Source organism: Anolis sagrei, chromosome 6 (assembly GCF_037176765.1).
Source record: "Anolis sagrei isolate rAnoSag1 chromosome 6, rAnoSag1.mat, whole genome shotgun sequence".
Taxonomy (NCBI): Eukaryota; Metazoa; Chordata; class Lepidosauria; order Squamata; family Dactyloidae; genus Anolis; species Anolis sagrei.
The window spans coordinates 95,714,611-95,738,839 of record NC_090026.1 but is presented as its reverse complement, the minus strand read 5'-3'; the positions used below and the strand labels follow the sequence as shown (position 1 = coordinate 95,738,839).

At 39.4% G+C, this 24,229-nt stretch overlaps 1 protein-coding gene across 1 annotated transcript in view; it reads left to right on the top strand.

Annotated features, from left to right (window-relative positions):
* The window catches only part of AHR (aryl hydrocarbon receptor), a 98,340-nt gene extending 77,496 nt beyond the window's left edge, over positions 1-20,844 (top strand). Inside the window, exon 11 of the mRNA XM_060782143.2 lies at positions 19,908-20,844. Within this exon, the coding sequence (XP_060638126.2) occupies positions 19,908-19,964 (57 nt within the window). The 3' untranslated portion in view covers positions 19,965-20,844. The remainder of the gene's footprint in view (positions 1-19,907) is intronic.
* Positions 20,845-24,229: the final 3,385 nt, after the last annotated feature.

The following is a 24,229-nucleotide window of genomic DNA, read 5'->3' as shown; positions in this document are numbered from 1 at the left end:
GTCAAGGTCTATTTTCCCCAGACCCCACCACTGTTCACATTTGGGCATATGGAGTATTTGTGCCATGTTTGAGTCTACAGTGCTCTCTGGATCTAAGTGAACTACAACTCCAAAACTCAAGGTCAATGCCCACCAAACCTTTCCAGTATTTTCTGTTGGTTGTGGGAATTCATCTGGTATATTGGGTGTTTACATTATATTCCTAACAAGAATATGAAGTTATGAAGTAGCGACAAAAATAATGTTATGGTTGAGGATCACCACAACTAGAGGAACTGTATTAAGGAGTCATGGCATTAGGAAGATTGAGAACCACTGTTCTAAACTATTTGGAACATATAGCAGTGTGCTTTCTGCAAAAGAATGGTATTTCCAGGATGAAACGAAGTGGCAGAGAACAAGAACAGAATCAAATCTAATTTCCTCTCATTCTCCCTTTCCTATTGTAGACATTTTTAGGAAAAGTGGCATTTTTTAAAGAAGTGTGCCGATAGCTTATTTCCCCCCTGGCTTTCTGCCCTTTCATCTAGTTCTACTTTCATTACTTTGGTTCCTTGCCCTAGAGGTCCAATCACAATGCATTTAGCTCAATCTGCAGTTTTTCAAGAACAAGGGGAAAAGGCTGTCAAAAGGTGGCAGGTGGATTTGGAATTGGTCTACCCAGAGACATACTTTAGAAAACAATTTATCTCCCCTTCACTATGTACAAATCAAGGGCACATACTCTAAGCCAAACCCTTTATCGGGTACCTCAGAAAAATCTGTCTATGACACTCTGATTCACCTTCTATTCTGAACTTGAAAGCATTAGTGCAAGAGGCTGTTAAGGGAAAGGGAAGTCCCATATAGATTTTTCTTCTTTTTGGTCCATCCTGAAAAATGCAATGTTTGCCATAATATCATTTTGATTCATATTATAGTGGACCTTTGGGTTTTTCATCCCCACTTGTCCCTTAAAAATATGTGGGCAATGTGTGGTGTGGAGGCTACAAGCCACCCTCCAAGCAGTTCCTCTGCTCCTGCATTGTCAAAAATGGGGGGCATGGCTGAAAAAACTTGGCCATGAATCCTTCCCAACACTCTGAGGCACGCTATTGACAAAATAAAAGTAGTTTGGTGTCCAGACTGGGTGCTCAACAACTGAAAGATGTGAGATTGCACATATTCTGTCCTGGAAACTGGATTTTGGTGATTAGCCAGCTTAACATGTTCAGATCTTCAGGGCTGCATCCCAAAGTCCTGAAGGAACTTGCTGATGTATCCCCGGAACAATTTGCCATCAATTTTGAAAGATTTTGGAGAATGAATGAGATACCAAAGAACTGGAGATGGGCAAACATTGTATCCGAGATAGAAAAAGACAAAAGAAGATGACAAAACAAGTCATCCTGACCTCAATACTCAGAAGAATATTAAACAGATCCAACAGGAACCTGTTTGCAAGCATCTTGATGACAGTGAAGTGATCATTAATAGAAAAGAAGAAATCTTGCCAATTGATTGCCTTTTTTCAATCAAGGCACTAACTTATGGTGGAAATGTGGATGTTCATCTGATTTCCAGGAAGGCATTTGGTAAAGTCCTCCATAAGATTTTGATTAGATAACTGATGAAATGTAGAATAGCTGGGAACACTGAATGCTGGATCCATAATTGGTTGGAGAGCCATGCTTAAAGATTCATCATTAATGGCTGCACTTCAAAGTGAAAGAGGTCTTGAGAGCCATTTTTATCACTCACTTAGGTAACAGTTCTTGGAACATTTGTCTTCTGTAGTGCTCAGCGGATATTACAGGCAAAGATGAAGTACTTTGTGCACATAATGAGAAGGTAGGAAAGCTTGGAGAATACAATGATTCTGGGGAAAATGGAAGGGAAAAGAAAGAGGGGTTGACCAAGGGCAAGATGGATGGATGGTATCCTTGAAGTGACTGGCTTGACTCTGAAGGAGCTGGGAGTGGTGACGGCAAACAGGAAGCTCTGGTGTGGGCTGGTCCATGAGGATATGAAGAGTTGGAAGCAACTGAACGAATAAACAATGGTGCTCATTAGTAACCACATATAAAGAACTGGATGTTTGCATAAAGGGAAAAACTAATCTCTTACATTTTATTTAGAAAGTTGCACATACCCCCAGGATGTCATTTAGGCAACTGTTGCTGTATGCATATAGACTAGGTGTAGAAATCATGTCACATTTTATTTATTTATTTATTTATTTATTTAAGACATTTGTATCCCGCCCATATCAACCCAAAGGCGACTCAGGGCGGCGTACAAGTCGGCAACAATTCCAGCATAGTAGGGAATGCCCAGCAATATCCAGAGGGCCACATGATTCCCATTCCTGAAGCAGAGAGAGTCAGGAATATGTGTTTTAGCCTGGCCCCTCAAAATTCACTATCATATTCTTATTGCAAAGGAGTTGTAAATACACTTGTATAACCATAATTACAGGTCCATGATCCAAAACCCTGACTAGATGAAACATGTGATTATATGGATTTCTATTCATGCAGAACAATGATTGCCAGTGCACTGCATGTCCATAATTTACATTTTCATTGTTTTCCCTTGTCCTCTCACCTTTCTATGAGTGCCCTTTTATTTACTTTAGGCTGGAATCTAATATTTTATTTATTTATTTATTTATTTATTTATTATTCGAACTTATATGCCACCACTCCCCTGGGGCTCGGAGCAGCTTACAAGAACAGGCTAAAATCAAACACAATTTAAAAACAATTTAAAACAATTTAAAAACAGCAAGATCAAAGATCAAAGGCCTGTCGAAACAGATATGTCTTACATCCCCTGCGGAAAGCTGTTAAGTCCCGCAAGGCACGGACTTCAGGTGGCAGAGTATTCCAAAGTGATGGTGCCACTGCTGTAAAGGCTCTGTGTCTGGTTGCTGTTAGACGCAAGGTCTTGACACTGGGAATTTCCAACAAATCTTGGTCTTCAGAACGGAGGGATCTCTGGGGTTGGTAGGGGGTGAGGTGGTCCCTGAGGTACATCAGCCCCAGACCATGCAAGGCCTTAAAGGTGAGTACCATCACTTTGAAAGTGATCCAGTGCTCAATTTGTAACCAATGCAGCTGCAGTAATATTGGTGTTATGTGGCATCTCATCGGAATTACCGCAGGAAGCCGAGCAGCTGCATTTTGTACCACCTTGAGCTTCCGGATCACCGACAGAGGAAGGCCAATGTAGAGGGCGTTAGAGTAGTTCAGTCTTGAGATTACCGTGGCCTGGATCACTGTAGCTAGGTCATCCCTGGACAGATAGGGGGCCAGCCGTCTAGCCTGCCGCAGATGAAGAAAGGCGGTTCTGCTAACGGCAGAGACCTGGGCCTCCATCGTCAGCAGAGGGTCCATGGGAATTAGTACAATTCCAATGGAATTCATTGAGATTTGTTTTTTAGAACTACAGTATGACTCATGTACTCACAGGACCTGCATCCAAGGTTTTCCCTACCCTCTTCTTACAAAATATGTCCTCTATAGGAATCTTCAGGAATGTATCCTCTGTGAACATGGAAGTCATTACTTATACCATTAGTTTGAGTCTCAGAAGGCAGGGTCTATGTATTTCTTACTTTAGTCACTATCATCATTTATCTGATATAACCCTGCAGGGATAGAGTAGATTGCAGACACAAATCTCAAAATTGCATATTAAAGTGGCTTTCAGAATGCAAAATGTCATTCTACTTAGAGTTTTTTTAAGCTTATTAATTCTGCTGCTATATTTTTGAGAAACAATACCAGAGTGGGTTGCTGTAGTTTTTCAAGTTGTATGGCCATGTTCTAGAACCACTCTCTCCTGATGTTTCACCTGCATCTATGGCAGGCATCCTCAGAGGTTGTGAGGTCTTTTGGAAACTAAGAAAATTGGGTTTAGATATCTGTGGAATGTCCAGGGTGGGAGAAAGAACTCTTGTCTGTTGGAGCTAGGTGTAGAGTTTTTTAAATTTTGTTCATTTTCATGGTCCAGGTTGGTTCATCAGGTGCCCTGGTTGAAGTAGCCTGAAGTGCTTTTCAGGTTTCTTGATTCGAAGTTTGGGCGCTGTGTTAGGTGGTCCCTATGTAGACTTGTCCACAGCTGCATGGTATACGGTAGACTCGTGCAGAGGTGAGGAGATCTTTCTTATCCTTTGCTGAATGTAGCATTTGTTGGATTTTCAAGCAACACCTAAAAACTGTCAGGCCATCAAATGCTAATCAAGCTGAAACATTCACAGCTAGTTCCAACAGACAAGAGTTCTTTCTCCCACCCTGGACCTTCCACAGATATATAAACCCAATTTCCCTGGTTTCCAACAGACCTCACAACCTCTGAGGATGCCTGCCATAGATGCAGGTGAAATGTCAGAAGAGAATGCTTCTAGAACATGGCTTTACAGCCCGAAAAACCTATAACAACCCCATATCAAAGACACGTGTACCATCTGTTCAGTACTGGATTTTGTGTGAGTAGAACTATAACAAATCTAACATCCCAAACTAAATATCTCTATATTGTGTAATCTCACATCAAAAGCAGTTATTGCTGATAATCATCTGTCCACATATTCAGCCATAGCTCACTATGTTATGATAACAGAAAGATATGCACATTCTCTACATGTATATGGAAAAGCAGTCAAGGAAATCTTCCTGTTCCTACAAATTTTTATACTGAAACAGTGCTTTTATCTACCAACTGCCTTGACTGTAGACAAAGCAAATAGCTATCATGGTATTCATAGTCATGCTATGTCTCTTTTCTGTCACCAGGTGGAAAGGAGATAGATGAAACTGAATTAAAATGGCATCATGCTAATACAACTGTTTTTATAATCCATTTGGCTTCAAAAGTAAGAGCCTGAAAAGTCCTTTCTTCTACCCAAACTAGTACAATCTAGTTTCGGTGCTTGTAGCCATTGAGTGTGAGTGCTGGATAATTCAACCTTGATAATGGTTTTGGAAGTTCTTGAAGATGTAAGATGAGCCTGAGCAGGCCTGGGACTTTTCTCATTTTTTGGAGAGTATGTCAACACAAACATTCATCCTTTGGCAAATCGCAGCAAGGTAGGAAATTACTTCTCCACCTTAATCCAGATTATCGTTCTCACACACCTCATTTTAATCATTTGCAATGCTCAATCAAGATAATACCTTATTAAGTTCACTATCTATAATTTAAGTACGGTGATAAGTTCCCTATAGCACAATATCAATTTTGTGATCACTTTTTATTTATTTATTTATTTATTTAATGCATTTATATAACGTCCCTCTCAGCCAGCAGGCGACTCGGGACTGTTTACAGTTGGTACCAAGACCATAAAATACAATTTCAATATAATAAAACAATTGAATAATAAAATCATAACACAGTCAATGAAATCAATAAAACCATGTATCATTGGGGTCTCCTCATTAAAAACATCGTCCAATCACATCATCAAACCATATCTGTTACACTGTATTTGCAAATGCCTGCTCAAAAAGCCAAGTTTTAGCTGTCTTCCGAAATGTTAAAAGGGAGGGGGCTGATCTGATGCCCTTAGGGAGGGCGTTCCATAGCCGAGGGGCCACCACTGAAAAGGCCCTGTCTCTCGTCCCGGCCTATCCATTTTTATGAACAAAACATAACCTTCCCAACAAACAACCTTTGCCTAATCTTCCTGTGTTGCTACAGACCACTTCCTGATATGCAACATTATTCTTAATTGGTGGTACAAGTAGAAATGGAAAAATTGCTTCATGGTTTTGTCTTCTCATTCTTCAGAGCATATTTAATTTACTTTATATTTTGTCCTTCAGTTCATTATGTTGAGGAAAGATTTCTGCCTAAAGTTCAATCCAGACATTTCCATTGTTCTTGATTCTTGAAACATAGTACTATATATACTTATGTATAAATTAGAAATTGCAGTCAAAACATTATCTGGAAATGCCACAGATCTATGTATGTACTGCACCTTAACTCTTATATAGGAGTTGCCCTAAACGGTTCCAGTGATATTAGATCGGCCCCCTCTCTACTGACATTACAAAAAAAATTAAAAACCTGGCTTTTTGAACAAGCCTTTGAAAATGCAGTGTAATGGATGAATATGGAACCCAGGAAAGAATGAACATGGAATGGCTCGACAATGTCTTTGGAAAATGAGCTAATAGGAAGGTGTTTTATGCTTTTAATGTTTTTACAGGGTTTTTATAATGTGTGTTAATTGCTTTTAATTTTGTTTTAATTTTGTTTATGTTCATTGTGGCATCAAATTGTGTGTAAGCCGCCTTGAGTCACCTTCGGGCTGAGAAAAGCGGCATAGAAATGCAATAAATAAATAAATAAATAAATAAATAAAATATTTAAAAGAGTAGAATGAAGAAAGGCAAAATCTTAGTCCTAGGAGAACTCTCTCTGCCATGGAATCACTTCTGGGCTTTTCGAATGCTTGTTCAGGAAAATGGCATTGGCAGTGGTGCTTCTTTGACACTTGCCCTCACAGAAGCATCAAAAGAATAAGGAGATTACTGCTTCTTTTAGGTTCTCCTGAGACAAACCGAGCCCTCTTCTTTTCACCAATTTATTCAGAGAAAACAATGTTTAAATAATATTTAATATTTTCTACCTTAACTTTCACCACTTTCCGAGTTGAGTGGTGAAAGGCCTTTTTGAATGTCTGGATGGGAAAATGGTGGTGGTGGACAAGAACAGCTTGGAGTGGGGACTTTTTCCTCTCTAAGAGTGACCCTCAACCTATCCATGGATCACATCAAAATCCATAATTTGGACCCCAAAACCTGTTGGGAATCAGGAGCTGTTAAGCTCAAAAATAACACTCTCTGGGTGTGATTCCACCAAATATATAGCAGAGTGTGGGATGCCCAGTTCATAAGCAGCAGAAACTTACATGTAGAGAGCAAGGATTGGTTTCCATTCAATAGGATGGAACAGGATTGCAGATCCACAACTCATAGGATCAAAAATAATATGTTTATTAAAGATAAAAGAAATCAATGCTAGATAGGAAAGGTTCTTGGAGCTAATTAACTTCACAGATATCTTCTAAGGAAAAGGCAAAAAGAAAAATAATAAAAGTAACTCTATCTACTATATCTTGCCTTAGACAATGGCAAGATGCTTCCTCACTCGAGAGAAGACAAAAAGAGAAGAGGCCAGAAAATAGAGACAGGCCACATGGCCAGGCCAGGACAATAAAAATACCTTCAAAAGAGGAAGTTACTTTTCCCTTTTGAATACATTCCTAGGTATTCAAAAGGGTGGAGATAATGGCATGCAAAGATGAGTAAGACAACCCCCCCTTAACACCTTCATAAAGTCAACTCACTAGAGGAAATTGGGGAGGAATCCCTCAGTCTATCTAAGCTAGATACTCATTGAGAGCTGGAGACTTGTGCAGTCAGGGATGAAACCCAACAAAACCTGCCCTTGATTTATGTGTGAGGTCAATTTATATCTTATATAGTGTGAAACATCACTGTAACCCCAGTGCATCGTCCATCCCAGGTGTCCCAGCACTGAGTACATCCTAAAGACACAAAGCAGGTCAAAACTAGATATATGCTACTCTTGCAATCAAATTTAGCTGATTTTTAAATGATAATTTTATAGTATCCATTCACATTCATCTCCTGAGAATATTACACCAGGAGAATACATGCTTGTATTAATATAATTTTATTTTTGTACCCTGCCTCCATCTCCCCAAAGGGACTCGTGGCAGCTTACACATGTCCACAGAACATGAAAGCAAAACAGTCCATTAAAAATAAAAAATATGATTAAAATAAAACATAGTAAAGCATAACAATCAGATAAAATACCATCAAATTAGTTCCATTGGCTTTAAAATTATATTATGTGTTCTGCCCAGGACAGAGAGGAGTGCTTTGTTATACTCGCCATTTCCACATAGAACATGCCAGTTAGTCATGGATGTAAAAAATTCAAATATATTTCAAATTAATACAATATATATATCCAAATGTATGTTACATTTTTAACGTTGTGAGCAAATTATGGATTATTTTTACAATAATAATTATATCGAAATAACATTAAACATTCCGATAAAAACAAACTACAAACAAGCTACAAATATCTATTTAACCAGCTGAATAATATCTAACGATCAAACAAATAGGCATGTACAATAAAGAAATGCACACACAAAAAAGACAGCAGACATACTACGAAATAAGCTACAAATCTGTTAAAAAGTATATTTCAATTATCTTTTCTGTGGTTTCTGCCACACACTCTATATACCTTTGATATCACACCTCTTTTAACAGTAAACTCAAATGAATATCTAAAACTGGTGGTCATCATTTCACCTCCAAAGGCTATTAGGGGTTCCCATTTTTTTTCATAATTATTCCGAGGATCCTCTGAATCAGTGAGCAAATTATGAATCACGCACAAATAATAATTTGTCTATGTTTTAAACATGTCTTAAATCTTTTTGGAAAAAGTCATTTTATGCTTACCTCTTATGTTTAAAATCTCAAATGACCAGTTCAGCAATCGCTCCCACTATGTTATTATCAGAAGTCTTTTGAGAGAGGGCCAGAGATCATATAGGTTTTTCTGAGCCTGTGGTTGAAATCAATTTAACTCTTCTTTGCAGGCATAATGTAAAGCAGATGTGTGGATGTGTGCATTTCTCCCCAAGAATGAGCACATTAAAATCCTCTCTATGATACAACACACATAGCGCTTCTAGATTAATGCCTTTGCCTGCCAGATTTGTAGCTTTGATTCTCCCTGATTTTTAGCGCTTAGTGGGATTTATTTCAGTGATTCTGCCCTTCAGGCCAAAATGAATCAGCTTTTATCTGAGATGATCATATTTTGGCTAAGCCCTATAGCTTTTCTTTTAATAAACATGTAACCCTAGACTACCATTATACACAGACACAAGGCAAACATGAAAATCAGATGAATTCTCCCAAAATGCTGCAGCCAAAACAGTCCATCAAACTCATGGAATTTGTGCTTAGGGTGTTGTAAATAATGCCTGTATTATGTGCCATCTCCATTTGTCCTGCTTGTCTTTGAGTCTATTTACAACTCAAACAACACAGTTGTTTTTATTTTTATTTTATTTTCTTTTTAAAGAAGTAGGGCATACACTGATCACAAGAACAGCTGAGCAGATGTCTGAACTTAGGACTTATTACAGAAAAATATGTACTTTCTGAATTGCCATTTTTAACATAACATTTTGGCTTCAGCTATTTTGGTCTAAGAAAGTCAGTATTGTGTAACAGTCTACGGCAGTGTTTCTCAACCTGGGAGTCAGGATCTCTGAAGATCTCTCAGTTTGTCCTGCTCTTCCTTTTTGGAAACAGACTATCAATCCTCCCACCAAAAGCCCTCCTCCACTGTGATTGGCCGGCCTTTCAGCCAAGGGGAGGGCTGTTTCTGAGACTCCAAGCAGACAGAAGAGAGCAGGCGTGCTTGGCGCATGGCAGCATGGTGCACATATGCGTGCGAGGGAGAGCTTGCAAGGTTGGAGGGGGGCTTGCACAAGCTATTCCCTTCAAGGCATGGGAGTTCTGTGTGGGAAGTTTGGCCCAATTCTATTGTTGGTGGGGTTCAACCCCCAAATGTCAAGGTCTGTTTTCGTGCCAAATTTGATCTAGTGAGGGAAAATACATCCTGCATATCAGATATTTACATTATAATTCATAACAATACAAAAATTCTGTTATGAAGTAGCAATGAAAATAATTTTATGATGGGGGGGGGGGTCACCACAACATAAGGAATTGTATTAAGGGATTGCAACATTAGGAAGGTTGTGAAACACTGGTCTATGTGTTTCATAAGAGCAGGGCCTGAATCCTCACTGGGTCATGGAAACCCCCTGGGTGACAACCAGCACATCACTCTCTCTCAATCTTAGGAGAAGGCAATGATAAACTTGCTCCGAATTAATCTTTCCAGATAAAACCATAAATCAGAGTCAACTTGAAGGCACACAACAGAAAAGTTTTGGATTATAAATAAATAACATTAGACTGGTGTTTGGGGAAGTCATCAAGAGCTGTGGTTCTCAACCTTTCTAATGCAGCGACCCCTAAATACAGTTCCTCATGTTGTGATGACTTCCGACCATAAAATTATTTTCATTGCTTCTTCATAACTGTAATTTTGCTATGGTTATGAATCATAATGTAAATATCTGATATGCAGGATGTATTTTCATTCACTGGACCAAAATTGGCACAAATACACAAAACATCCAAATTTGAATACTGGTGGGGTTGAGGGCAAATTGATTTTGTCATCTGGGAGTTGTAGTGGCTGGAATTTATAGTTAACCTACAATCCAAGGGCATCTGGAACTCCACCCATGATGGACTCAAACCAAACTTAGCACACAGAACTCCCACAATCAACAGAAAATACTAGAAGGGTTTGGTGGGCATTGACCTTGAGTTTTGGTGTTGTAGTTCACCTACATTCAGAGATCATTGTGGACTCAAACAATGATGGATCTGGACCAAACTTGGCATGAATATGCTGAAAAGTGAACACTGGTGGAGTTTGGGGAACATAGACTTGACAATTGGGATTTGAAGTTGCTGGGATTTATAGTTAACCTACAATCAAAGAGCATTCTGAACACCACCAACAATAGAATTGGGTCAATACTTCCTACACAGAACCCCTATGACCAACAAAAAATACTGTGTTTTTTGATGGTCCTTGGACATCCCTCTGATACCTCCCTCGCCACTATCCCCTCCGGGGTCCTGACCCCCAGGTCAAGAAACGCTGATGTAGATAATCATTCTGAATACAATAAATCCAGATCTACAGACAATAGCTGCCTAACCACTGATAAGTAAGATAGTGTCAACTACTACTCTGGGTAACTGGTTGTCTTATTTTTGCTGAAAAGACCATCACAAAGTTTTGCTTCATATTTAAACCCAATGTCTCCTCTGAGAAATTAAGCACATTATGGTTTAGTCTTGCTTTCAGTCCACGAAAACCTTATGGTGACTTCCAAGCCAGGCAGGCAGAAAATCGGCTGTAGGTTTTAGACTAGACCAATGACTCCCCCAACCTTTGGTCCTCTAGGTGTTTTGCTGTTCCCAGAATGCCTATGTGGCTCAAAAGCCCATTAGCCATTCACGATCTGATAACTCTCATGGCACATCATAAACACAGAAGGAAAAGGGAAAGGCCTATCCATGTTTAGCCAATAAATCACACCTTTATTAAGGGTGGCAAAAGAGAAAGGGACCAAACCGATCTCATAACATGGACTATGCAAACTGTTTTCACTTAGCTAAGTGGACATGAAAGGATTTTTTTGTCCGAGGATTTTTTTAAAATGCAAGCTTATATGAACCACTAACCTCAGCAAAGCTGAGCCAAACCTATATAGATGAAAGGATGCATATCTCATTACCTCTCCTGCAAATGATCCAATCTTCGTCCAATATACAAGCAGCAAAAACATTACTTTCCTATCAGGGTGCTGTTACAACTTGCTTGCTTACCACAAGCAATGCCAGAAGAAGTGTCAGCAGGACAGAAAGTTGTTTGATCATCATGTCACTTTTAACGGGTGCATATTAAATTGCTGCACAGCAGGAGACTCCCTTCCTTGTCATGAATAAGCCCATTGTTTTCTATTAGATTTGCTATGACTGAGTGTTCCCAGTTGCCAGTGGTTTTCACTATCCACTAGTACAAGGTGGCTATGAATGACAGGCAGTTTAATCATCTGCCCAAATCTATCTCCTTTTCAGTAGGGTGCCTTCCAAATGGAATGAATGAATGGCATCTGTCAGTACGAATACACATCATGCCCAGGACGAACATTTCCATAACTTTAGTGACAGCCCCCTACTGCTTGAGCTTCACTTAGTTATACATTGAAGGGATGTGGGGAAAGTTTCCTTCAGGGGGTGGGTTGAAAGGGACCCAATAAAAGACTCCATATGACAGATGCTGGTGTGTTGAGCCTCCCTTGACTTCCTAGGCATGGATACAACCCTTTTCGAATATGCTGACTGGGGAGAAGATGGCAATATTCTGCTATCACTTTGGGAGAAGGAATGAGATTATTCCAGTCCATGTAGGATCTAGAAAAGCCTATTAAACTGATAAAGTGCTTTGGAAATATGTGTTTGATAGAGCTGGTTAATTTCCAGATTTTACCATTTGAAAACAAACTTCAGTAATAGGTTCATCCTTGTCCAAGGTTACATTTTTTTTAAAAAAGAAACCAATATTGTCTTCAGAAATGGGTCTAATGAAGGGCACTCTGCAAACAATTATGGAACAGACAATCTACTTATATATTGGTGCATTGAATTTCCTCTTCAACAAGAGTTGATTTGATTTGGCCCTGCCCAAAGAGGATGTTGGTCTCTTAAGAATTCGCTGTTCTGAACACACATTTGATTTCCATGAACTTTGTCAAGCATGGTAGCCAGGCAATGGATGCTGGATTTCTTCATTATAGAATCTTAGAATCATAGAATTGTAGAGTTGGAAGAGACCCCGTGGGCCATCCAATCCAACCCCCTGCCAAGAAGCAGAAAAATCACATTCAAAGCACCCCCGACAGATGGCCATCCAGCCTCTGTTTAAAAGCCTCCAAAGAAGGAGGCTCCACCACACTCCAGGGCAGAAAGTACCACTGCTGAACAGCTCTCACAGTCAGGAAGTACATCCTAATTTTCAGGTGGAGTCTCCTTTCTTCTAGTTTGAAGCCATAGTTCCGCAGCATAGACTCCAGGGCAGCAGAAAACAAATTTGCTCCCTCCTTGCTATGACTTCCCCTCACATACTGATACATGGCTATCATGTCTTCTCTCAGCCTTCTCATCTGTAGGCTAAAAATGTCCATCTCTTTAAGCTGCTCTTCATAAGGCTTGTTCTCCAGACCCTTGATCATTTGAACTGCCCTCCTCTGGACACATTCCCGTTTGTCAACATCTCCCTTCAATTGTGATGCCCAGAATTGGACACAGCATTCCAGGTGTGGTCTGACCAAGCCAAAATAGAGGGGTAGCATGATTTCCCTGGATCTAGACACTATACTCCTATTCATGAAGGCCAAAATTCCATTGGCTTTTTAAGCTGCTGCATCACATTGATGGCTCATGTTTAACCTATTGTCCACAGGACTCCTATATGTATTTCAGATCACATTGTTGGCTCATGTTTGACTTGTTGTCCGTGAGGACTCCAATATCTTTTTCACACATACTGCTGTCGAGCCAGGCGCCCCCCGTTCTGTATCTTTGCCTTTCATTTTTTCTGCCTAAGTGGATTATATTCCACAATAGCTTTTTACAGGAAAAAGACCTTATACAGCAATGGGAATCAAGTTTTAAAATCAAGCTTAAATTTAGAATAAATCAACTGTCTTTTTCTGCTTGGCTTCCCTGTACAGTTGCCAGGTTGGAGATGATGGTGCAACAATGACTTGATCTGAGCAATCTGGATCTGAGCAATCCAATTAATCTCAGACGGATATGGAGGCTTCCAAATTCAGGACTGGACTATGATTCAGAAATCCTAACCTTTATTATTTTCATAATAATAACAACAACAACAACAACAACAACAACAACAACAACAACAACTTAATTTTTATACTCCACCTCCATCTCCCTGAAGGGACTCGGGGCGGCTTACAAGGGGACGAGTCCAAAAATACAGATTAAAACAAACATAATAAATAAAATCAACAATAACACATCAGAAAAAAGCATTGCTGTCACAAAGCAAACATTATAAAAACAACATAATGGCTGAGTGAATTAGGTGCTGTGTTTGGAGGGCTCAGGGTATGTGAGGTGGTTCCTAAATAGAGCCAAGGGAAAGTACAAAATTCAATGAGGCCCAGTTGGGAGGGTAATGTCCTTAGCTAGTTAAAATGTCAGCCATTTAAAGTGTCAGGGTTAAAGGAAAGACGGCCAAACTAAAGTGCAGGAGCTTTGGTGAGATTGAACCAATTCTCTGGTGAACTGCCTAGTCAAATGTACAGCGGAACATCCAGTTTTTTAAGTCCTTGCGGAAAATGGACAGAATAGGTGCTAGTCTGATCTCCCTAGGTAGAGAGTTCCAGAGCTGAGGGGCCACCACCAAGAAGGCCCTCTCCCTCATCCCCACCAACCATACTTGAGACAGCGGCAGGAGCAAGGGAAAAGCCTCCCCGGATGATCTTAGAGTACATGCTGGTTTGTAGGGGAAGATGTACTCACGAAGATAGGCAGGTCCTGAACTGTTTAGGGCTTTGTAGGTAATCACCTGCACCTTGAATTGGGACTGGAGACTTATTGGCAGCCAGTGGAGTTGTTTGAAATAAATAAATAGCTGTCAGTTGCAAATCCATACCCATCCTCTTCCACTCTCAATGTTTTCTTTATATAAAGAACTCGGGATAGATTTAATTATCGTTGGAGGCAGAAGTGGTAGCAGATCTTCACAATTGTAATGAATGAATGCATATCCCACCTTTCTCCTGACATGGGACCTAGGCAACTTACAACATGGTTAGAAGAAGGTAAAATTTAAAAAAAACACACAATAAAAACATTTTTCATCACGCAACTTACCTGTACTGTATCAATACACCTACAAGACGAGAACTTTATGCTAATTTATTTTATAGCCCTCTGATGCACATGCAATCTGGTCGGAATTGTCATTATTATTCTATTATAATGACACTTTAAATCACATGGCTTTGCAGGAGGTAAAGCATGTACTGTTGTGCTCAGTGCTGCTGGTTTTTTTATAGTCACAGTTTTTTTTAGAAAAATATTTTAGCTACAAAACTGTGACATGATCTGGTAGGGAAAGAGATTAATGGGTGATACCACATGTTACTCCACTGGATGATACCAAATTTAGTGATATCACTCAAAGCCATCAAGCCATGTCTATGTCTTCAGATAGTTTTGTGACAATACTGGGACAATGAAAAAGCCCTCCACCTTTTTTGTATAAAATTGAAGTAAACCCATCTGGGTCAGGGGCTTTGCTGTTGTTTGAATTTTTAATGGCTGTCGTAATTTCGTCTATAGTTATAGAGCTATTTAGCACCTCTTGATCTTCTTTGGTAATGGTGGTTAAGTTGGATTTCTTAAGATAGTTGCGTAATTCATTTTGTTGAACAGATTGTAGTTCATATAAGTTTGATATAAACTTGGACTCCTATACGGATTCACTGTCTTTCAACCAAGTGCTCTGATTTCAATTTGGTTCAATTTGGAAAAGCTCCACTTCAATCCAGACATCTCACAGATCTGTCTGAATCAGCCTTATTGAGCTTATTATGTAGCATTTGGCCAAATGTAAGCACAGTTCTATTGGCCACAATCCTGTGATAAGGCCAAAATATATTCCAGGTCTGCTAGAAACTTGTCCAGTCTCATTCACTGACTTCCTAAAAAAACTTATCTTTATCACTATGTGTTTTTCTGAATTTAGAAGTCTGTAGAAAGCTCTTGCAATATTTCTCATCTTATTACAACTGCAGATATCTATAATCTAGTCTTAAAACATTCTTATGAAATTGCTATACTTATAGTGCAGCCAATTTGGAAAGCCCAAATTCCTCACCAGCTTATATTTTCCAAAATAGCAAAATGTTAAATAACATGCAGTGTTCATTTGATGAAACATTCTGGCCAATCTCTCCTTTTTTAAATCTCAAAGCATCCCAAATGAATAAGCCTGGAAACTGTTTGCAACACATATATATATTTCTCTTTTTGAGGTAAACCCCCTCCATTTTATCCTTCAGGCAGCAAATTTACTGGGCTTGGAAGTAAATGAATATCTAACAAAATGAAGTGGAGACCGTTTTGTGTAAGGGAAGTAATTTCAATATCTCAAAGGAAATAAAATTCATTGCTATGTTCTTATAAAAATGTGTTGCTTCTTTTTTCCATTAATTATACTTGGTATATATAATTCCTAACTGAAAAGCCATTTTTAATGAAATGATATATGATATATTACTGAGTTTATTGTGTAAAGAAGGGTGTGGTCTAAAGCAGGTTTGTTGGACTTAAGGGCATTTGTGTTTCCGCAAAAGTAAGTCTCACTGATTTGAATATGGCATGCTCTCAGACCCCATCTGCATTGCCATATAAAATCCAGATTATCTGCTTTGAACTGAATTATATGGTAGTGTCAGGACCCTTTGGTTGCACAATGGGTTAAACCCTTGTTCCGGCAGGACTGCTGACCAAAATGTTGGCAGTTTGAATCTGGGGAGCAGGGTGAGCTCCCATCTGTCAGCTCCAGCTTCCCATGTGGGAACATGGAAGCGACTTGCAGTTTCTCAAGTCACTCCTGACACTATCTGTCTGTCTGTCTGTCTGTCTGTCTATCTATTAGTGTAGACTCATATAATCCAGCTCTAACCAGATAATCTGGATTTTATTTGGCAGTCTAGATGGGGCCTAAGAAAAATAAGTACCAGAGTTGCAGTTTCAGTGGGACCTTTCTTATGAAAATATAACTACAGTATAATCCCTGTAATCATGGTACAAATATACATGGTTTCAACTGAAGCTGGGACTACATAGTTGTAGTGTATTCAGAATATTTCTGCCTGCTGTTTTCTAGGTTTTGAGCAACTAAATCCATATATATTCTGGACTCTAGAAGCATGCAGTTGATCACTAAAAATATATAGTTCTCATCCTATTAAATATTTACTTAACTGTAAATGGAATGTGAATTGTGGTGTTACACAATGCTTATATTTTCAGGAGGGGAAAAATACATTGTCTGTGGACCATTCACATGGCTGTTGTGTTCTAAAATCCATTGTACAGTGGGCACCAGAACACTATGGGACTTATTGCTCAACAGGAGCTCCCATTATACAATAGCAAAAGCACCCTAAAATGCACTGCCACAATTCACTAGAGGGGTTGCCCATTGCATCAAGGATGTAGCCACAACATCATGAAATTACAAGTCATAGCCTCTGATTCAGAGACTTGACCACCTTTTTATTTGAGTGATTAAGAAACATTACATGTTAAATTACCAAAACACTTTGGCTTCTTCCATCTTCAGTTGCTTGAAAACAAAAGTGAGCTACATCCAAGGTGGCCGTTTAGAAGATTGCCAACAGTCTTAAGTGGATGATCGTGTTAACTTATTATCCTCTAGGTTGAGAACATGAGGTCTTAAGGTTTTAAGTCTGTGGATTCAGTCGTTCTTCCTTACATCCAAAGTGCTTGAGAAAAGATGGCACCTTAGTTCCAAACACAGTCAAATCAGAGAGGCTGTGGCTTTTCCGACCATTAAAATGTGTAGCCACTGGTTGCTCAGGCTTCCTGGTTAGGACTGCAGACATGTGATTTCTCAAGCTCATATACAGGTCTGTGGTTGATTTTCCCCCATTCCGAAGATGGCATCCTATACTCAGTCATGTAAATTAAAATTCAGGACTAGCAGATATTTTGTTATATTGTTTCGTTGTGTTACAGATTGAATATCCTTTATCCAAAATTCTGAAATCTGAAAAATTCCAAAATCATCCACATATGTGACTTTGATGTTTCAGTGGACAAAAACTCTGTTTCATGCACAATATCTATTTTAAAAATGAATATCTTTACTTTCAAGATAGATTTATAAGGTATGCAGCATAGATTTATTTTGTGTTGAGACTTGGGTCCTATCTCCAAGATATCTCATTATGTCTGTATATACAAATGCAGGTATTTCAAGATCCAAAACACTTCTTGTCCAAAGGATTTCAGACAGGGGACACTCAACCTGTGCATTATATTATATATAATGTGTGTGTATATATATCTATTTTGTAGAGCTGGGTTGAAGGGAGAGGCCTGCAGTAAGATCTTTCCCAGTTTAACAGACTAGGAAATTCAGATATGGCGTAACCTGCGAGCCAGTTACAATACTTATTTTTGTTTTACCTAGTACAGAGACAAAGGTTAGGATGTGTTGATGTCACTCCACCTCCAATTTTCCCATTCAGGGGAAGTGATGGTTTGATATAAACTTCAGACTGAATCAGCATTTTTTCTGAAATATTAGGAATGTGTTTTCTCTTCATGTTTTAGGTAATTTTTTCCTGTTTGTTAGAAAAAAATCACAATTTTTCACTCAAAAGCACAAAAATAAATATTAGAAATGTAATGGCATATTAAAAATAGGCAGCACAGGATTGCAATCGATAGTCAAGACAAAGATGCTCTAATATCTATGCGCCTAGCAACAGGGAAATCAGTGAAGTTTCACTCCCTTTTCCCCAGATGATTCCTTGGCACTCAGGCTGTGCAAAGGAGAAATAACTGCTCTTCTGCCTTTGAGAGCAGCATTTGAAATACTCATTGCATGGTGGTTGCTAAGACAAGATGGAAAGGCCAGAAAGCTGGTTTACTTATTGAATTTGGGTATGTCTTGCCTGATATGGCTGCAGAATCATGGTGACTTGATAGCAATATGAGTACCAGTGAGAACTTAAGAAAGAATTTTTTGAACTGGTTGAGGCTTCTTTATCTAGAAACTGTCCAATATCTAAAACATTTTGCCACCAGCTGCCCACTTCTGCCTTTAGGGAAAGGGGGCTAGTCACACATCCAATGCCAGCTGTTTCCCCCTTAGGATCTTTTGCTCTGTTGCTGTGAAAAAAATGTAGGAGAAAGAGAAGATGGGAACAGAGGTGAGGACTCCAGTTCCGACAGCTCCATTCATGTGAGATCGCTGTAAAAAGCTGATGCCCAAGATGCTTCCCTGGCAGTCAGCACACTTTCTACCCTTTTAGAAAGAAGTCCTCATAGCTGGGAAATGAGGGGAAAGTTGAAGTGGAACTGGACACCACCAGCGGCAGCCAAGTGAAGCACCAGTTGGCAGCGCAGCTGGATCCACTTGGACATTTCCCTGCCTTCCCAACTATGAAGGCTAAGTGTAATGACAGCTGGGAAAGCTGTTATTCAAAAATGACTTCAGATTTGCTCCATTGTATACAGATTTTTTCAAAGCTTGTTTTGACATTTTATGTTGTTACTTGTGCCTGAATGAAAATGAAATTTATGAAAGAACTTAGTGCATGTATAATATTTTGCTGTGTGTTTATACATTTAAACATTGGGGGGGGGGAATCATCACATGCCTGTGTTAATTATATTTTGAACTAAAATGGTTATTCATATCAGAGTGAACCTTTAGAAACAAGGCATTGTGATGTAGCAGCAGAAAAAAATACAAATTTAAGTGGTCACCACCAAAAAAAACCTTGCTTCACACCTTTGTTGACTTGATTTTGTACCTTGGTGTCATAGGTGGTGTGTTCCGAATCAAATTTAAACATTGCAGAACACAGGGCTGTCAATGAGTTCTTTAGTGCAAAACCTATTATCACCATGTAGAATGTGCAGTAGAATGTGCAGTCAGGGCAAGGGAAAAGCCTGGCTATGCTGAGCATGAGAATATATCTGGATGTAGGTGGTGTACCACTGGAATCAGGGAATACTGAAGCCAAATTATGGTAGTCTTGTCTCCTGGTGTAGCACTATGTGTGTGTGTCCAGGAATCTGGACAAAAAAGAACAAATGGGTGAAAATAAAAACACAGTGCCATTTGTCCATGGCTGTGGTTGACTATGCAGCATTTCTAAGTATGGGAAAACCAAGCAGAGCCATTTTGACAACAATGCGGTATGCACAAATGGATATAGACAGTACACTCCAATTCTTCAGCCTAACCCTCAGGCTTGAGGTGACAACCCTAGAGAAATGGAAAGATTTCCAAAAGGGGTCTGTACAATGTTTTCCCTCTGAAAGGGAAACAAAAGTCAGTGTGAGGTCACAGTCAATGCTTGTTTATTCTCTCTCTCTCTCTCTCTCTCTCTCTCTCTTCAGGAGGAGGACAGTAATAAGGTTGTGGAAATCTCCACTGACTCTCCTGGAAAGACATAAATGGAGAGGGGGAAATTTAATCACAAGACTGAAATGGATCTTGCCTGCGGTTTCAAGAGAGACCGAAAATCTACAAAGAAGGATGTCATGCTGAGCCAGAAAGGGTTCTTCTCTCCCTCTCGGTCTTTCATAACATTTTCTGTATTGTAAACATCCTATTAGGTTGAACAAGAATTTCAGAAAGATGAAGGAGAGCAGCTTTATCATTGGTTTGCTCTTTGTCTAGCTGGAAGAATGTGCACAAGTCATTTTTTCAGAATTCCTTTTTCTCTCTGCAAAATGGAAATTATTGATTCCTCATCTCCTGAAAGCAATTTCCATTCCCAGGAGAGAGGCAACATACAAAAAATATTTTAAAGCAATCTGTTTCTGCTTTTATGCAGTCTGGGTAAGATAGTGCTGCCTAATCAAAGTTAAGGTGGGTGGGCTTCAGAAGCACAAGGGGAGGTAATTCTGAGAATACTTTAATGTAAAGAAGCATTATAAAGAAATCATATAAAGAAGCAACTCTCATCAAGTGAGTATTGATAAGTGGATCTATATTGCAAGAATTTCAGTAATCCGACTCAGTTTTAACTGCCATGATGTAATGCTGTTGAATCCTGAAATTTGGAGTTTCAGCTTTCTCTGTCTGAGAGTTCTAGTGTTACACCAAACTACAAATCCCAAGTGTCAAGATCAGAGCCACAGCAGCTAAAGTAGTGTCAGAGTGCACAGTGGATCCACATATACCATAATTTAAGAAAATTAGAAATAACACAGAAATGAAGTCCCAGAATGAATATATGACTAGAAGCACAACAGATTCCTAATATTTTATGGAGACCATGAAAATTGGGACGGAAAGTGGTACCTATAGATCCAAAGTAGGACTAAGAGCAGGTAGAAATAATAATTTTTTCAGTGTACATGTGAAGAGCTTGGACTTGAAACTCAAAAACCTTCCTATAACTGTTTATTTGTGATATATTGACATCTCGCTTAGGAGCCCCCAGTGGCGCAGTGGATTAAACCCTTGTGCCAGCGGGTCTGAAAACCGAGAGGGAGAGTGCGGATGAGCTCCCTCTGTCAGCTCCAGTTCCCCATGTGGGGACATGAGAGAAGTTTCCCACAAGGATGGTAGAACATCAAAATATCCAGGTATCCCCTGGGCAACATCCTTGCAGACAGCCAATTCCCTCACACCATAAGCAACTTGCAGTTTCTCAAGTCACTCCTGACACGAAAAACAAACAAAGACATCTCACTTTTCTTTCATCGTGAAAGCCCATTCAAGGTGGTATATATAGGGTTCTCAGGTGGTCTCCCATCCAGCCATCAATCAAATGCAGACCTACTTAGTTTTCAGCACAGTGGCTGCTTCATGCAGGCTCAGACTATGTCATCACATCAGTCTTGTAAAGTCTTGACTTAGAATCATAAAATCATAAAGTTGGAAGAAACCACATGGGCCATCTAGTTCAACCCAATGCTATGAAGTAAAACCACAATCAAAGTACCCCTGACAGATGGCCATCTGGCCTATGTTTTAAAACCTCCAAAGAAGGAGCTTCCACCCAACAGAGAATTTGACTGTAGTACAGCTCTCATGGCCAGGAAGTTCTTCCTAATGTTCAGGTGGAATCTCCTTTCCTGTAATTTGAACCCATTGCTCCTACTACTAGTCTAGTCTCTAGGGCAGCAGAAAACAAGCTTGCTCCCTGTTCCTTATGATAGCCTTTCAAATATTAAAGAGCTACATGTCCAGCTCTTTAAGCCACTCCTCATAAAGCATGGTCTCAAGATCATTTTAGTCACTCTCCTCTGGACACCTTCCAGCTTGTCAATATCTTTCTTAAATTGTAGTGCCCAGAATTGGACACAGTCTTCAAGAAGAGCTCTGACCAAAGCAGAATAGAAGGGCAACATGACTTCCCCTTTATGATCCTTTTCTGTTTTTTGTTCTGAATTCATTATCATGATTTTAGAATGTAGTAAACTCTGCTGTGTTGTAGGGAGATAACGACTTCTCAGGGGTGTTTTAGCACTGACAGAGTGTTGGGCAAGAAGGTTCTTTGGGTACTTTCTAACTTCATTATAATGTGCAACTTCAAGCATGGCTGGCATTGCAATTCTGCATATAGGAAATGAAAACACTCCTTAGCAGACTGTTCACATAATTAATTTAGTGATACTTAAATTTCCAAGACTTCTGGCACAAGGTAATGGCAACAAGCTACCACCACCTGCTATTTAACAGCAGCCACATCTAAAGAGAATAAATAGAAACTTTATACATGGGCTTTCCAGCCATCTTCATTCCTCTACGTTTTTCGGCCAGCTGAAGATACTTATATTTCAACTAATGTGTGGGGGCCAGGGGGAAGTATTTGGAAGATGATGTATCCTAAGTCCCCAGTCATTTTAATTTTTCCTAATGTTAGGAAGGGAAATTGATCCTGCTAAATATAATAGGGCTCTATGAGTGATTTGTAATCCACAGGAAAGCCAACACATGTAAGACTTACGTCCTGGTGCTCTTTCTGGGGAATATGTTCCACTGAATCCATTGGTGCTGAATTCTAAGGAAACTGATGAACTGTTTAGAAAAGTACTGCTCTGCTATTAGAGTTGTTCTTCTTGTAGGACAGAGGTAGACAACTGTCGGTGTTTGGGGTCCTATTACCCAACTGGGGAACAATAGAGGGCCATCTAATGCAGTGCTTCTCAACCTTCCTAATGCTGTGAGCCCGTAATACAGTTCCTCATGTTGTGGTGACCTCCAATCACAAAATTATTTTTGTTGCTGCTTCCTAACTGTAATTTTGCTACTGCTATGAATCATAATGTAAATATCTGATATGCAGGATGTATTTTCATTCACTGGACCAAATTTGGCACAAATACTCGATATGCCCAAATTTGAATACTGGTGGGATTGATGGGGTTGATTTTGTCATTTGGGAGTTGTAGTGGCTGGGATTAATAGTTAACCTACAATCCAAGAGCATTCGGAACTCCACCCACGATGGAATTGAACCAAACTTGTCACACACAACTCCCATGACCAACAGAAAATACTGGAAGGGTTTGGTGGGCATTGACTCTAGTTTTGGAGTTGCAGTTCACCTACATCCAGAGAACACTGTGGACTCAAACAATGATAGATCTGGACTAAACTTGGCACAAATCCTCAATATGCCCACATGTGAACACTGGTGGAGTTTGGGGAAAATAGACTATTGGGAGTTGCAGTTGCTGGGGTTTATAGTTCACTTACAATCAAAGAGCATTCTGAACTCCACCAATGATGGAATTTAACCAATCTTGGCAAACAGAACTCCCATGACCAATAGAAAAAACTGGAAGGGTTTGGTGGGCATTGAGCTTGAGTTTTCGACTATTAGTTTACCTACATCCAGAAAGCAGGAGGAGGGCTTTTGGTTGGAGGATTCACTGTCTGTTTCCAAAAAAAGGAAGAGAAGGACAGGTGGAGATATCTTCAGGCTCCTCTGCCAAATGGGTTCCTAAGATCATCAGAATTCCAAGGCATGTATAATATTTTTAAAATACAATACATTTAAAAAAAAACCTCAATACAAACATTAAAACAGAATTAAACAAAACCCAATTTAATCAAATAAAAAAACTACTCACACATATTGAAAGATCTATCTGCCACAACATATTGGAAGTCAGATGCTTTCTTAATTAAAGGACTAGGATCTTGTGTATTTGTCTTGTGTATCTAAATGGGGCTATATTGCCTTCTCTATGCCTTCAAACACATATCTGCAAGGTACAGAAACATATGAGTCATGAAAGGACACCATGTCAATGGGTACTTGAGTAATCAAGGTTCTAAATACACAAAGCCATGAATATGGCAATACCATTTCTAAATATGGATATATGCTGTGGTTTTGTTTCTGTGTTGCGAATCCACCATCTTCCCATTCATTCACAAATACACAACATTTCCACCCTTTGTTTCGTTTTCTTTTTCTGTATCAAATAAACACGCGATGAAGACTTCTGATATAATGAATTCACTATTAACATTTTCAGGAGAGGGAGAAATGACATATATTCAGCAGGTCTAAAGTGCCAATATTCTCAGTCATTCTTGGCGCCACTGGTTTCCATTAATAACGTAATACTTTGTGCTTAAATATTTGTGCTGGCTCATCTTCCAGCATCAGCAGCTGCTCATGGCTATATTAATGGAATTTCATTGTTTCTGGTCTGTGAGTTTATTTGCTGGAATGGCCATTAAGCTGCTAATC